The following is a 15344-nucleotide window of genomic DNA, read 5'->3' as shown; positions in this document are numbered from 1 at the left end:
TTCCAACAACGCGAATTCGGCCAGTATTACCTGGATAATCAAACCTGACGTTAGTAACTATACGATCTCCTGCTAGTATTCTAAACTCATATTCTCGTTTTACAGATCGGCTTTAGAGGTGATCGCTTCAACAAAGACCCATATGGCAGCGACGGGAGATCCATGAGGCAAGACAAAAACCATCCTTATTGAGCATCACCATAATTTCGGGAATGGCACTACCGCCATTCAAAATCTGGCAAATGCCAAAAATTGAGTGCGCCGATGATGAGAACAAGGTTCAACTACTGGCACTGAGTATTGACTCGGTCGATGTTCCATGGCCTGCGATTGGACAGGAAGACCACACAGGCTATCGCGCTGGATATACTTTTCCGATTGCCATTCTCCTTTAGTCGTGTCTAAGTCGGTAATTCTGTGGTCTCATATATAGTCAGTCTCACCTCATACTTCGTGGAAGGGCTCAGCTCCTTCAGATGTTTTCTTCCCCGTCGATCGGCTAAAATGAGGATAGGGAGTCAACATTCACATACACCACTTCGGAATAACGACAACTGCTTCCTCGGGAGAAACTTGAAACCATTCGATGTGTGGCTTAGACAGCCATGGTAATTGACCTTGATGTTGTGATTCTTCAGTTCTGCGTGACATAGAGCTTGTACTTGATGAGTATTTGGGATAGCCACTCGAAGGATCGGGCAACAGGATACAGGGCTTTGGGATTTCTGTTACAATCAAAAAGCCCATTCTTCAAGACGCTCTTCTAAGGTACGACGGGTGTTGTTGAATTGATCGCGAAGAACTAAGCTAAGTACATGAATGAGCGTCCTTACATATCTTTCTTGGTCGTATCAGTGATCGGTTATTCCATATCACTGCTATGATATCTCGTAGTCCTGCTATATTATTTCGTATCGTCGTTATGCTGTAACATGATAAGAATCGACGGATGAATGGTTGGCCCGAGTAGCGAAGTCAGGAGATTCTCATAGTCGACGTGCGCACACATATTGTAGATTAAGCACTCAACCAGCTGTGTACACCCACGTACGTTTGATAGGCAATATACCTCTTTGTTAAGCTCGTCCTCTCCATAGACCTCGTTAGTCCGGAATAAACCGACTCCCGATTTCCCTTTGAGCTACGATCCGAGAGACCCCGCTTCAATATCAACTTGATCCCTTTTCCTTGCATATCTACCTCCAACTATCATCCAATGATTCTGCCTCGACTCCATATAATCACGTGAAGCTGATACAACAAGGTCTGGCAAATAAGTAAAGAACTTATAATGCCTGCGCAATGCATACATTCAGCCCCAGCCACCCTATTTCTCAGCCAATACCATCAACTGGATCAAAAAGCAGGATATCAGATATCCTATGAACAGGTTAACTGAAGCTTTGAGATTATTATTCGGCCAACATGAATAACATAAACCCCCCTCTCACAAGACTGTCCTCCATCATTCCCGGTCAACTAAATCATGACCAGCATGACAAGATACACTGACCAAACCATTCCCTGAAATGCGCATCTCCCAAATGTCAGGAATGACGCCCCCCGCGTATTCAACGTTCTCAAATCCGGTGGTCTCGCCATCGTCCCAACAGAAGCGGGCTATGGATTGATGGCATCCTCGGCTGAAGCCATCGAAAAGGCGTTCGCGGCCAAACAACGTCGGCCAGGACATGCTCAGGGGATTGTAGGATCATATGAGCTTCATCGTGAACTGCATATTCTGGATGAGAGACGTTTTGAGATGACGCGTGTGCTTACTCAAGATATGGATATGGGGTTTGGGATTGTGGCGCCGTATAAGAGCGACCATCCGATTTTGCAGACGTTGTCACCGCAGACATTGGGGAATATTACCAAGAATGGGACGATTGCTATGTTTGTGGGTGGGGGATCACTATTACGAGAGATATGCAGACTCAATTATGAAGCCGGTCAGATAATGGTTGGATCCAGTGCGAATATTACTGGGAGTGGACAAAAGTTTAGAGTGGAGGACATCGAAGATGAGGTTAAAGATGCAGCGGATTTGATTGTGGACTATGGCCTGCAACGGTATCATATCTACGGACGACCATCCACCAATATGGACTTTGGACAGATGAAGGTTCTCAGAATGGGATCGTGCTATGAATTGTTCCGAGAGCGGATGCGCAGATTCTGGGGGGTGGAATTATCGGAGGATCCCGAGTACAAGACTGATTGATTGGCTATAGAAAGTTTATGTAGATGTGACGATATCAAGCATTGGCTTCCTTCTCAGACTCCAGCAACCACCGTCCAACCAAGACTTTGAGAACAGTTTGCGCCTTGAGCAGGTCACCTTGGGATATAACGCTCTCTTCATCTTCGGTAGAATCTTGGATCTGGTTCTTCGGCTCTTCCTCGGTCTGAAAAGTTAGCTTTGAAAAATCCGTACGAGTGTCCAACGTACCTGCTTCTGGTTACCAAACTTGTCAAACACCTCGATGTATTTGGCACTCTCGCTATCCTGGGTAACAGCATCGTATGCTTCCTGAATATGCAGATCCTCAATCTGTTTGTTGTTAGCACCGCAATCTCCACCGAGGCATATCAACATACCAGCTTCTGGGGGTCTCCCAACTTGGAGGCTGTGGCCTCATTTTCGACATTCTTTTTAACCAGGGTATTCACCTCATTCTATAGTAAAGCATTAGATGAATTCGATAACTAGAAAAGAAGAGAACATACCTCTATGATCTGCCAAGCAGCAGTGTCATCATCTGCTTCTAAAAGGACTGCATTTCTATAAACCTCGCGCAAACTCAACTCGAATCCTGATGGAGCTCCAGCAGAGATGGTCATGCCACCCGATCTTTCTTCTTCAAATTGCCGTGCTGCAATTTGTCTCATTCCCTGCGGTTCTGTTACTCTATATTCCTTATGCGAAGCATATACGAGACCTTACCCTTTCCAAACGGCGCAAAAGATCAAGCATGGGATTCAGAGATGGAATTTTGTCAAGATCAGGGAGTTTGTGACGCAGGTGGCTGTACTGCCACGTCTTTTCCACGTACTTCCATTTCTTTTGAACTGCCCAATAGCTCGCCTCCGCGAACCAGTAACAATTGTATGACGCAAAGTCGTAATTCCGGTGCTCTTTGGTAGTCCCGGCTAGGACATTAGCCAGATCAAGAACGCCGAGACTGTTATCCTGCAGGTATATCGTGTACAGAGGCAGGGGAAGATCAACCCCACTGGCAGTATCGCCCAGACTATTGCCTGAGCTGGAAGATGAGATGCAACCGAGGCTTGCCAACGATTTGGCGGCCCATTTCCATCGACCGATGATGATTTGGTCCTGTGCTTGTTGTCGCTCAGCAATGATGCGAGTGCGAGCTCCTGTGCTGGTTTGTTCGATTAAAATCTGAAGATACTCGTGGTACCATGTGTTGTGCACGTCTTTGACATGAGTGATGGATTTGACCACGCAGTTTTTGTATGCGTCTTTGTTGGCGAGGAGGAGGCTCTCCCACTTCTCAGTTTGTATGACATCTTGTTTGTTGACGAAAAGATGGGGAATTGGAGACATGATGGTAGATTGTGGATAGAGTAGAAGTTGAAGAGTTCTGAATGATTAATGTTGAGCTGCCAGAAACAGTCTTTATATACCTTTCGAGTGCGCCATTTTTGTCATTTGCCTTTACCCTTCAGCTCTTCAGCTCTTCAGCTCTTCAGCTTTTATCCATCTTTCAGCTTTCATTTTTCAGCTGTATATGACTGCCGACACGTCATGGTGCAGATCTTTCAGCTCGCGCCTTTTCCAAATATCGGTCATCGTCAAGGTCCAATGTGAGTTGATAATGCATCAATGGGTATATCGCCCCCCTCCAGGCTTTGTAAGACAAGTATGATTAGTAAGGTAGCAAATAGAGAAACAAGGCCAACTGATTATGTATAGTTACTAGGTTCCTGGTTAAGTGCAGACAAGTCAGAAACTAGAAAGGTATCACGGGCTCAGACTAGTAAATAATAACGAAATGATATTCCTATCTAGGCTATTGTAGCCATCGACGAGAATATCGGATCTGGAGAAGAAAAGAGGAAAGGGAGTCTTTCTAGACAATGAAGAGGTTTTAAGAGGATTGTTGGCGACATGGCTGAGTAGCAGTATTTGTGATGTATCATCCATTGCTGCAGTGTTGAGCCGCACCGTCACAAAAGGTAACCAACGCTGAATGACTTGAATTGATTGCAAAGAACTAAGTTAAGTACATGAATAAGCGTCCTTAATATATCTTGGTCATATCAGTGATCCGTTATTCCATATCACTGCTATGATGCCTTGTAGCCCTGCTATGTTATTTCGTATCGTCATTATGCTGGAACATATCACTGATATGCTGACCATGTGACATGACTGCCAAATATCGACTTGATCCCTGTTCCTTCGGTATAAAAACCCTTACTCGGGAACCACAATTTTCCTAATCCCATCATTTTTGGCGCTGCAGTGGGATGGCAAAAGTATTCGAAATCCACATTTACAGTATAGTGCTAGATAGCCTCTACCGCTTGTCAAGAATGGTGATTTTGCCTGATGACTTTTGACATGATGGTATACATGTTTCTAGAGATCTAATGAGCCCTTTGATTGGCCACATTGAGTTCGCCCAGTGGTTCTTATTGCTGATTGGCCAATTTGAGTACACAATCGGTCCTTCGGCTCTGATTGGTTACTTCGAGTACATTTTCGAGTTCCAATTCATTTCTTTGTCATTTTTGCTTAGATGGCGTGTTTAGATCGAGAACTCATCTATTGATTCCCGTATCAAAAAAGAACGGTTCAACAAGTGCTTATAAATAGGAGGGGGTTCGTCTCCCCAGACAGCTTTGCAATTGCCCGCTTCATTGAACACTTTCTTTTCGACCACTTCTCGCTGAGCATTTGCAGCTACTGAAACCAAAATTTTCAGATTTCTCTGCTAGAGTCTGGTGTGGGCTTTGATGAATGCTTCTCACGCGTCGCATAACATGCAGACGCTCATTGACAGTAAACGGCCTTCTCCATCTTCGGATGTCGAAAAATTCACAGACTGCCTCCCTCCAACAGCCGAGTCCAACCCCGAGATTTCCGAAATCACTTACCCCGAGGGTGGTCGAGATGCCTGGCTGGTGGTGCTGGGTGCATGGTGTGGTTTGACAGCATCAATGGGTATTTACAACTCTGCTGGCGTGTTCGAAGTCGTTGTCTCCGAGGTGCTTCTACCAGAAGAGAAATCATCTACCCTCGGCTGGATATTTTCCATCTACGCTTTCGTAAATTGGGTCTGTGGAGCGCAAGTTGGTCCGACATTTGACGCAATGGGTCCTCGTGCACTGCTCATTGCGGGGACTGTTTGCACACTCATTGGTATTTTCTCGCTTAGTGCCTGTACAGGTAAGATGCTCTTGCCTAACATGGGCCAAAGAAAGAAAATAATATCCATTTGGTCTGGTTCTTAAGACCTTCATTCGCGTACTAATACAGATACAGAATATTATCAGATCTTCCTTTCATTCTCCATATTGACTGGCATCGGTTCATCTCTTCTTATTACACCATCGATGGGCTGCGTTGCTCATTGGTTCATGAGGCGACGTGCGTTTGCCAGTGGTATAGCTTGGATAGGATCTAGCTTCGGCGGTATCATCATTCCCCTGATGATACAATCCCTTCTACCTCAAGTTGGCTGGGGTTGGTCAATTCGAATTGTCGGGTTTGTTTTGCTTGTGCTATGCACAATCAGCGTGGCATTTTGTCGAAGCAGGGTTCCACCGCGCAAAGGGGAAAAGACGACCTGGCGAGATACATTGCCGGACCCGCGAATATTCATGGATGGGACAGGAGCTATGGCGCTCACTACCGCTGGAGTTGTTTTGATGGACTTAGCCTACTTCATACCGATCACATACATTCCAAGCTACTACATTGATCGGCAGGGGTTGTCCCATCAAGATACTTTGACAGGATCGGCGGCATTTGCATACCAGCTTCTCGCCATCCTCAATGCTGCTTCAAGTGTTGGACGGTACGTGGCGGGTGACCTAGCGGACCGATTTGGTCGATATAATACCATGATTGTTTGTTTATTTCTTTGCGTCATATCTGTTGTTTGTTTTTGGCTACCAGATATTGTCGTACCAAGTCTGGGGAATGACGCACTCCTGATGGTCTTTATACTTCTATTCGGGTTTCTCAGCGGCTCAAATGTGAGCTTGACGCCGATCTGTCTCGGTCAGCTTTGCAAAACATACGACTATGGGCGCTATTATGCAAGCTGTTACACAGTGGTAGCTTTCGGGGTGTTGGCAAGTATCCCTATCGCTGGTAGCCTTCTCGACGCAGTAGAGGCTACAAGCAAAGAAAGATACTGGGCAACTGCTCTTTTTGCCGGACTGTGCTATGTGGGTTCTTTTCTATGTTTATTGAGCGTCAGAATCAGAGTGAAAGGCTGGAGTTGGAGAGTGAAATGGTAAATATCCCGTGCAACATTGGCAAATCTGTTCATTCTGCTTGCATGGTTGGGGCGATCCATTGAATCTATGTTATATCCAAAACATTTGAGTGGCGCCATTCCTCGTTAATTGCTTGGAATTCACTTTGTCCGTTTACTTCCAACCAAGATTGGGGGGGGGGGGAAGAAAAGAAAAGGAAAACGCGTTTGATATAGCATCAATCGATATTCCCCCTGGTTAGGTACACAATATGGACATACCTGGGCCTACAGGTCGCTCTAGAAATCCTATGCATAAGTTTCAGAGCCACGCACCCGCTATGGCTTGCCGTACACCTCAAACGAGAAATGATTTATAATAATCAAGCAGTGACCCTGAAACCCTCGGGTGTCACGGGTGTCAACCCGAGGATACTCCTATCACATATACCTGAATTTGGTATAGCCAGGTTACAAGTGAGCCGCCCTCGTTCAAAAATGAAGCGGGGGTCTCTCGGATCGTAGCTCAAAGGGAAATCGGGGGTCGATTTATTCCGGACTAACGAGGTCTATGGAGAGGGCTAGCTTAACGAAGAGGTATATTGCCTATCAAACGTACGTGGGTGTACACAGCTGGTTGAGTGCTCAATCTACAATATGTATGCGCGCGTCGACTATGAAGAATCTCCTGGCCTCGCTACTCGGGCGAACTGTTTATCCGTCAAATCTCATCAGGTACTAACAATCGAGACACTCGCTTCCTGGCACATAGACTTATCGCATACTTAAGAGCCATGTACTTTACGCTCAATTTTTAATGCATTGACTCTATTAGCTTTGATTCAAGGCTTTGCCAGTTCCAGGGCTGCATTTCAAGCTCAAGATGCAAGCACCTCAGTTAAGCCCCTCAATCACTCTTGATGGCTTTCGAGACTGCCACTCCCGCTGGCTCGCTATAACGCACCGCGCTCCTGCTTCGCATTTTTCTTTTGTCTACGGTGTGGTATCCACGAAGATATACTGCCGCCCCACCTGCGCGGCTCGTCCTGCCCGGAGAGCGAATGTTGTATTCTATGACACAAAATTCGAAGCTCAGCGTGACGGGTTCCGCCCCTGCAAGAGGTGTAAACCGGATAACGCTCTATTCTTTGGAGACAAAGAAGAAGTTGTTTTAAAGACACTAGCACTTCTACGGACACAGCATGGTGGATCTGTGATGAAACGAGGCTTGAAGGAGTTGGCAAAAGAAGTGGGGGTTACGCCGAGCTATCTTTGTCGCGTGTTCAAGAAGACTCTGGGAATCACGATAAAAGTGTATATGATGGAGTTCGAGAGGAGGCCTGGTGATGCTGAAATACAAAGATTCTCTCACTCACCGAACAACGTCGGGTCGGTTGTGCAGGACGCCGGGGAAGGTCCTCTTACGCCAGCATCAACAGCAAGAAGCCCTCCGGTTCCCATTGGGGATTGGAGGAATCAGTTGGCAGAAGGATACGTTGGAAATTTGGAGGTAGATTCGGCGTCCAATTTCAACCTCGATGAATGGTTCTTGACTGAAGAGTTCATGGATCTAGCATCTTCCTATGGGGACCCTCAAGTGAACCACGATGACATAAGCCAAGAACATGCTTCAATATGACAGCTGCATGCTCTTTAGCGTAGTATACCCTATCAAGGAGGAAGTGAAAACCTGATTTGTCGCCTGACGCTCTTGATCACATTCTCAACCCATTTCCTTCGCGTCATGATCTAGAATCAAAATGAATCCAATGCATCTAGACTAATATTAAGTGCTCGAAGTAAGTTGTTAAAATCTACTACCATAGAAAGGATTAATGGGTTGATGAGGTGCGAAGCGAGGATTTTAAGGTCAATGGCAGCATGGGCGGTTCTTAGCCAATGCGGAGATGGAGACAGTGGGACCCCATCCTCGGACACTTTGGGACTTTGGAGATGGTCTATAGTCGGGACTTCATTAAAATAGAAATATAAGCACTGATTAGTATTGAACTGCTTCCTCCAGGGCTTGACATTGCGAAGAAGAGGAAGGCGGGTCCTCATCGGAAACGTACCCGATGAGGGGGAGAAATGTGAGTACGCGCAGTAAATGCTACCTTCCGTTCTTTTTCCCTTCTCTTCCGCTTGCACTCTTTCAAGTGCTGAGACTAGATATTCTGGTTATTCAACCTCATCATGGCAAAACACCTCAGCAACGTGACTCTCTGTTTTCTAGGGTGTGGTATGTGGACATTCTTGTAATGGTCGTATCTCGAGCTGACTTGTAATAGGGAACCAGGGAGCTGCTATCCTAAAAGGAGTGCTCTCTGCTTCATCAGACAAAGCAGAGAAGCCTCTATTCACTCGGTTAATTGCCTGTGTTCGCAGCCAAAATTCTGAACAAAAGCTAGCGGAGAGGTTCTCTCAGCACCTCGACAAACTCGTGGTTTCTCACAGTAACAATGTCCAGGCAGTGCAAGCGTCAGACATTATCATCCTAGGCACTGATCCGGCCGACATTGAGACTGTCCTAAGACAGCCGGGACTCCGTGAGGCCTTAGCCAACAAGCTCCTAATCAGCATTGCGGCGGGCTGGACGAGGGAAAAGCTCGAGCAGGTACTCTACGGTAGCGAAACTAGGGCTCGCAACACTAGTGAGAGGGCCTGGGTAGTGCGTGCCTTGCCCAACATCGCCGCGCAGGTATCCGAATCGCTCACAGCCATTGAAATGTCCGAGCCTGCTGTACCCGAGCCATATATTCAAATCACAAACGAAACGATGTGGGTTAAAGCAGTCTTGAAGGAATTGAAGCTAGTTAACACTTGGTGGTGCAAGCAGAGGCACGACCGTCAGGAAGGCATCAGACTGTAGAGAAAGGTTTTCCCTGAAAGGAGCACAGATTAGAGATTGCCGGATCATCCTTTGGAATGGAGGAAATCGACTTATCATGCTCTGTATAATTTGAATATTTGATATTACGCTTAGATGGCCTGCCAGCAGGTGCTCATGAGTTAAGAAACCTGCGATGATGGATATTGGCATGTGGAAAAAATGAAAGAGGCCAGTCAGACTATTCCACTTGAATTTATGCCTCACTGGTGGGACAGAAGGAAAATGACCGCAATCCCCTGCCACATTGATGATGCCGTCTCCTACTTGAGAGGGTAAAGGGCAATGACGGTGAAAAGTACTAGAAGAAGGAAATGAACATGGGTGCAACTCTAGCGTGGCGCATTTTATTGAGGCTACCTTACTCAGGCTACTCATCTCTCTGCTCAGTCCCTGCTCAGTGCATCAGCTGAGGGCGCTTAGGGCGTGGTCAGGTCTACCCAGTGAGCAAAAGGGGCGAGGGGTGAGCACCAAAACGGAAAGAGGAAGTGTTCGAGCTGTCTAGAATCTGTCTTTATCCACTTTCTTGTTCGGCTTCAAACTGGAAAAAAGAAAAAGAAAAAGGTTCTTTATTGAGCTTCAATCTAGACTGCAACTCGCTTGGAGCAAGCCTTGGCAGCAGAAAAGTAGTCGGATTGAGAGAATGCTTGCAGTACTTTGCGCGCGCGTTGTATAACCTTTAAAATCAGCATTGATCTGGCCGACAGAAAAGGAAGGATTGTACGTGAAAACCCATGCCATAGGACTCAGGGGTATAGGTGGCCAGGATGCCACGAGGGAAATATAACACGTGCCCAGGTTTCGCACTCACCGTCTGCCCTGTCTCGTCGGAAATATTGAACTCTCCTTCAGTGATAAACTTCATTTCATCATCATAATCATCATCATCATTATTTATTCCTACACACATCTGTCAGCCATATTGGCCGATTGGCGGCAGCTCACTGCGGGACGATTGGGCGAATGGCCAAATATTTACATGCTGGCCCAACGGCAGCCGAGAGGTGACGATATATAACTATACATAATATATAGACGCCAAATCGGTTGATGATTCCGGCTTCGCAGGGTGGTCAGGCAAGCTTGTACAGTTGAAAAAGCTGTAAATTTAGCGGCCTCAGAGAGGCGGCTAGCCCTAGTAATCTGCCTTGTTCCCATCTCATCTATTGCAAAGGACAACTGGACATCTCGTCTAGATCAGACGGATGGCCAGTTTTAACAGCCCATGTAAGGACGAATCTGACTGGCTCCTTTTATATTAATCTCGTGTGGAGATTTGATACGACGTTGGTAAGGCATTGAACTGCCCAAGGAATCTTTTGCTCAGCGTAAAGCGTGCGGCTTTGGTGACTAGATCTGGCCTTGTTAGAAATGACCGCCAATCACGATATTGCGTGCCAGGGGCAATGGAGTAGTATGTGGCGGACATCTTGTCGACCTCAGCCACATGAGCAGTCGGTGGTCTCCATGGCATTGAATGTGCCAAGGTAACTAGCGAGGGCGATCTTCCCTGTTAGCATCTGAACCAGCGCTGAGCTGGCGGCCCGGCGGAGCCTGTAGTGCAGATGGAGAGTTGCACGGGTGGGTTCACTGAAGAGACAGCGGAGCAAGGCCCCGTGATCGCTAAACTCCTATGAAACCTTCCACTGCTCGTTGGCGTGTGATCGTATTATCTGGCGTTGACTGACCTGGAGGACAGGTTTCATACTAGCATTGGCGTCTACTGGGGCGTCTACTGGGGCGTCCGCTGTTTGGCGTGCAAGTTCATCAGCTTGTTCATTGCTGTAAACTCCTTCGTGGCCAGGGATCAATTGCAGTTGGGGATCCCAGCCTCGTTCCCGCAGCGCGTTCACCATTCTCGCAATAGATCATAAGATATATTGCCCAGAGCTCCACCCAGGGTGCTCGCAAGCCTGAATAGCTGCTTGATTATCTGTAAACATTACCACCTGGCGGCTCCGATCGAGGTTAAAATGCCGCCGGACTGGGGTGCTAGCTCATATAGTCCGTTGAAGTGCTATGAGTATCCCCTGCAATTCTGCTGCGTAGACCGTGTGTCTAGCTAGGGTGCCCAGGCAAGCGGTGTATCTCCCTTGCTGGGAGACCACCGCTGCCGCTGCCACCCCGCGCTCTGTTGCGCTGCGACTAGTATAGGCAATGATATCGGCTCCCTTCCGGAGCACTGATTGGTGGGCATTGAGGGCTGATTCCGGGTGTCAGCAATGTTGATTGAGGGGCCGTCCCACCAGGGGGGACAAACATACGGGTGAACCACTTCCATGCGTTTGATGGCCAAGTGCCACTCCAGTCTCTCTAGTGGGGACATCAAGGAATCATTATTGGGGTCAATAAGTCGTGACAGCCGGGCGTGATCTCGTTGCGTTTTTGGTAGTGGGCGTTGACCAGAACGTCGGATCTCATGGAGTAAATGATGAAGCGGCGAGGTATATATCCGGAGGCAGCCTTCCTCTGCCTGGCGTGCCACAGTGATCGGCGCCGGAAGCACATGGAGAGCAATCTGCAGCGTCGCTCGGGAGGTCGTTCGAAAAGCACCGGCGATCCGATACAAGATTTGCCATTGAATAGAATTCAATGCCTTGGTGGCGGCCTTGATCGCGCCTTGAAAGCCATGTCCTGCTCGAACGGGCCACGTTAAGGAGGCATATGTGATCTGTGGCCAGAGAATTGCAGTATACATCCGGCGCAAGTGCAAAAGCCCTATGCTCCATGTGGATCCCGCGATCGAGTGAAGAGCTGCAGTCAGCTCCGCCGCTCGCTCACCAGATAGGTATACTTCCTAGTTGGCTCTAATTATTTCGGCCTTGCACCTGCATATCTCACTATTTGGTTAGTCAACGCCATCTATATTTCCCTGCTTCTGATCAGCATCAGCCAGTCAGATGCGCTGACATTGCCTCGTATTTGAGCGCTATAGGTACAGATTACAGGAGCAGAATCAATGATGGCGTCCACATTCGTAATGTGGCCGTCGCACATCTGTTAGCTTTGGACAACAAAATCCCAGAAAAAAGACTTGTTCACAGGCGCGTACAGCTCTTGGATGAAAGTGCAGAGAGTGCTGAGAAGCAATTGTTTAGATATCCCGGCCGATGGATACTAACAGGGCTGGGGCCAAATACAAATGCAGCGCGATCATCTGCACGATCTACCAAAAATGTAGAAAAATGCGGGGTTCAGCAAGGCGGGGTATGTAGATTTGAGACTCAAATGTCACCTACTACGTGTTCCGTAAGCATAGCATGTCGGCGGAATTGTATGTGTTGCCTGGCAGCTGGCACGGTTTCGATGGCTTGTTCCCATTGACGCGATAATATATAGAACGTATATCCGCAGGGTACGTTATTATCGGGTCTTCTGTAGAAGGAAAGATGCTCACAGAATAGAACCACAGCTGCTTCATATATGAACTCATCCAATTTACAAGGGGCCACTGCCGATGAAGAAATTGTCGAATCTTCCAGCAGTTCTGGTCTCCTAGATTGTAGATAGGTCAGCAACTCTTAAAGCAACCCAAAGAAAGCATTGCGCAGACATCCATCGATTTTACAAAGTACTTGCTTTCGCTGCACCTCGTTCGTTTTCGGGAAATCTTATCGATTATGGATAATTAGGGTGAGAGATGACTGGGTCGCGTCTGATCAGTGAGGATGGTATGAATTTTCTACCAGAAGTATCCTTAGAATGCAAGACATTATGCAGATCATTGAACAACGAGCCTGAGATTATGAATTACCAAGTTCAAGGGACAATTTGTAGTTCCCAACCTGGATAAATTATACAGGCATTTCTTCCGGTTGCAAAGGAAACAAGGAGGTAAATATGGTATCCGAACATCCTCAGGAACGAGATCCAGAGTAATGAGACGTTCTTCCAGCCATACTGCGAATGCTTCCAACCTCGGAAACTCTATACATGGTCTGGAATTTGGCTCTGAACAATATCATGCTCAAACAGGCATTTTCGTTTGTAATATCACTGAAATTTAGGGTTATCTAACTATCCATTACAGTATCTGACCACCAGCATCACACCTTACAATCTAGCAGTCTCCCTAATCCTCGCTGCAAGCATATTCCCCATCTCCAAATCCACCCTCCCAAACATCTCAATAACACCCCTTTTCAAGTCATCCGAAACTCCCTCCAAACTCCCCGCAACATTCGAAACCCACAGCCTCCGTTCCGCATCATCAAATACCCTCCTCCACAACTCCCTCGGCTGCACATAATCATCCTCAGTATCCGGAACCTCATTTAATCCAAGAGTAGTTCCCCCTCGGAGCCATTCGTCATGTCGCACCGCTTGCGCAGTCGATGCAGACTCGCTCCTAATGCCGTGTCGGGTGGATCCGTTGCGAACGTAACTCGGCGTTGCTCCGTAGTTGGAAGTGATTGTGGCCGCGCCGTCGCGCTGGTAGGGGGCGTTCACTGGGGCAATTGGTTGGTTAGGGGGGAGATGCTGGTAGTTTGCGCCGAGACGGTATCGTTGGGCGTCTGGGTATGCGAACATGCGTGCTTGAAGCACTTTATACCGTTAAGTAATCTTCTATTACTTCGAAAGGGCCAGTACTTACTCGGATCTGGGGAGGAAGTAATGCCAGGAACCATGTTTGACGGCGAAAAAGCCGCTTGTTCGATTTCCGCGAAGTAGTTTACCGGCTATTATTCACCATCAATAACGGCTCAAATAGAACGAAGAGGAAAGAGTCAAACCAATAAAGAGACTTACATTCTTATTCAACGTCATCTTCCCAACAGGAATCAACGGAAAGTCTTTATGATTCCAGACCTTGGTAATATCAAACATCGCCAGGCCGTGTCTCTCAGCCTGTTTAGGGTCCATAACCTGGATATACAAACCCCACGACGGGTAATCTCCGCGAGAAATTGCATCGAACAGCTCCTGTGTGTGGAAATCCGGATTCACACCGGCAAGGCGCATGGCCTCGTCTGAGGACGCGTTGCCTACCCCCTGCAGCAGACGGAGGTGGAACTTGCAGTACTTAAAGGACCCATCGGGGGCAAGTAGCTTGAATGTATGCACACCAAAGCCTGTAATGCGGCGGACTGAGGCCGGGATGCCACGAGAGCCAAAGAGGTGAACTAGAGCATGAACGCTTTCAGGGTTGTGGACGTGGAAGTCCCAAAACTGGTGTATCTTTGAGTCAGCTTTGCAAGAGGAAAAAAAAAAAAAAAAAGCCCAATGTTTACCATGTTTGCATCGGCCGTATTCGACTGCGGATGCTTCTTGTGACTGCGATTTACCGAGGGGAACTTGACAGGATCCCGGACGAAGAAAACAGGCTGTTAAAGTCTCCGTCAGATTCTTTCTCCATAAAAAGGGATTCCGTTTTGCGACATACCACATGGTTTCCCACAATATCATGATTGCCTTCCTCAGTATAAAACTTAACAGAAAACCCCCGGACATCTCGAACAGTATCCGGGCTTCCCTTTTCACCTCCAGTTGTACTGATCCGGCATAGCACTGGCGTCTTCTTTCCAACACTCTGAAGGAATTTTGCCCCAGTCAGATGTGAAACATCATGAGTGACTTCGAATTCACCCCAAGCACCGGCTGCTTTAGCATGGACGACTCTGCATGGGTCAGCCGAGGGGGTTCATAAGACTCAGTTCCAAGTGATGAGCTTACCTTTCTGGAATCCGTTCCCGATTGAAATGTGCTAAAGTCTCGAGGAGTAGTGTGTCTTGGAGTGGAACCAGACCACCTCCCCCGAAAGTTGGGAGGGTTGTGCTGACTGCAGGGTCTGAAAGGGGCTGTCCTGTAGAAGAGAACGGCAAGGTTAGTGATAGATGTGCATGTATGAGTAGGATGTTACTCTACCTTCGCCCAAGGTAAAGTTGGAAGCGGGCTTCATGGCTTAGATGATTACTGCGTGTAAGTAAGAGTGATGGAATCAGAAGTGCTGAGAGAATAGGGATAATAGATGTTTCTCGCTTGAGCCTATACATTCGTCCTTT

General features: G+C 47.4%; 5 protein-coding genes across 5 annotated transcripts; 3 read left to right on the top strand and 2 right to left on the bottom strand.

Moving 5' to 3' along the window:
• Positions 1 to 1630: 1630 nt before the first annotated feature.
• ACHE_31134A (uncharacterized protein) lies at positions 1631 to 2224 on the top strand (the record flags this gene model as incomplete). Its single annotated transcript, XM_043277829.1, has 1 exon — positions 1631 to 2224. One exon carries the CDS (start codon positions 1631 to 1633, stop codon positions 2222 to 2224), a length of 594 nt encoding a protein of 197 aa, XP_043135669.1.
• Positions 2225 to 2258: 34 nt separating this feature from the next.
• ACHE_31133S (uncharacterized protein) lies at positions 2259 to 3571 on the bottom strand (the record flags this gene model as incomplete). The annotated part of the gene is made up of 5 exons (XM_043277828.1): positions 2259 to 2408; positions 2453 to 2554; positions 2602 to 2679; positions 2731 to 2895; positions 2948 to 3571. The coding sequence occupies 5 exons, from the start codon at positions 3569 to 3571 to the stop codon at positions 2259 to 2261; spliced, it is 1119 nt and encodes a 372-aa protein (XP_043135668.1).
• A 3767-nt stretch (positions 3572 to 7338) lies between these two features.
• ACHE_31132A (uncharacterized protein) lies at positions 7339 to 8094 on the top strand (the record flags this gene model as incomplete). Its single annotated transcript, XM_043277827.1, has 1 exon — positions 7339 to 8094. One exon carries the CDS (start codon positions 7339 to 7341, stop codon positions 8092 to 8094), a length of 756 nt encoding a protein of 251 aa, XP_043135667.1.
• A 554-nt stretch (positions 8095 to 8648) lies between these two features.
• Positions 8649 to 9324, top strand: ACHE_31131A (pyrroline-5-carboxylate reductase family protein; the record flags this gene model as incomplete). Its single annotated transcript, XM_043277826.1, has 2 exons — positions 8649 to 8694; positions 8744 to 9324. The coding sequence occupies 2 exons, from the start codon at positions 8649 to 8651 to the stop codon at positions 9322 to 9324; spliced, it is 627 nt and encodes a 208-aa protein (XP_043135666.1).
• Positions 9325 to 13395: 4071 nt separating this feature from the next.
• Positions 13396 to 15241, bottom strand: ACHE_31130S (catalase; the record flags this gene model as incomplete). The annotated part of the gene is made up of 7 exons (XM_043277825.1): positions 13396 to 13886; positions 13937 to 14021; positions 14092 to 14511; positions 14574 to 14666; positions 14726 to 14960; positions 15016 to 15145; positions 15208 to 15241. The coding sequence occupies 7 exons, from the start codon at positions 15239 to 15241 to the stop codon at positions 13396 to 13398; spliced, it is 1488 nt and encodes a 495-aa protein (XP_043135665.1).
• Between the last annotated feature and the right edge of the window lie 103 nt (positions 15242 to 15344).

This window comes from Aspergillus chevalieri, chromosome 3 (genome assembly GCF_016861735.1).
Source record: "Aspergillus chevalieri M1 DNA, chromosome 3, nearly complete sequence".
NCBI classification, from domain to species: domain Eukaryota; kingdom Fungi; phylum Ascomycota; class Eurotiomycetes; order Eurotiales; family Aspergillaceae; genus Aspergillus; species Aspergillus chevalieri.
This window is presented reverse-complemented; position numbering and strand designations above follow the sequence as displayed.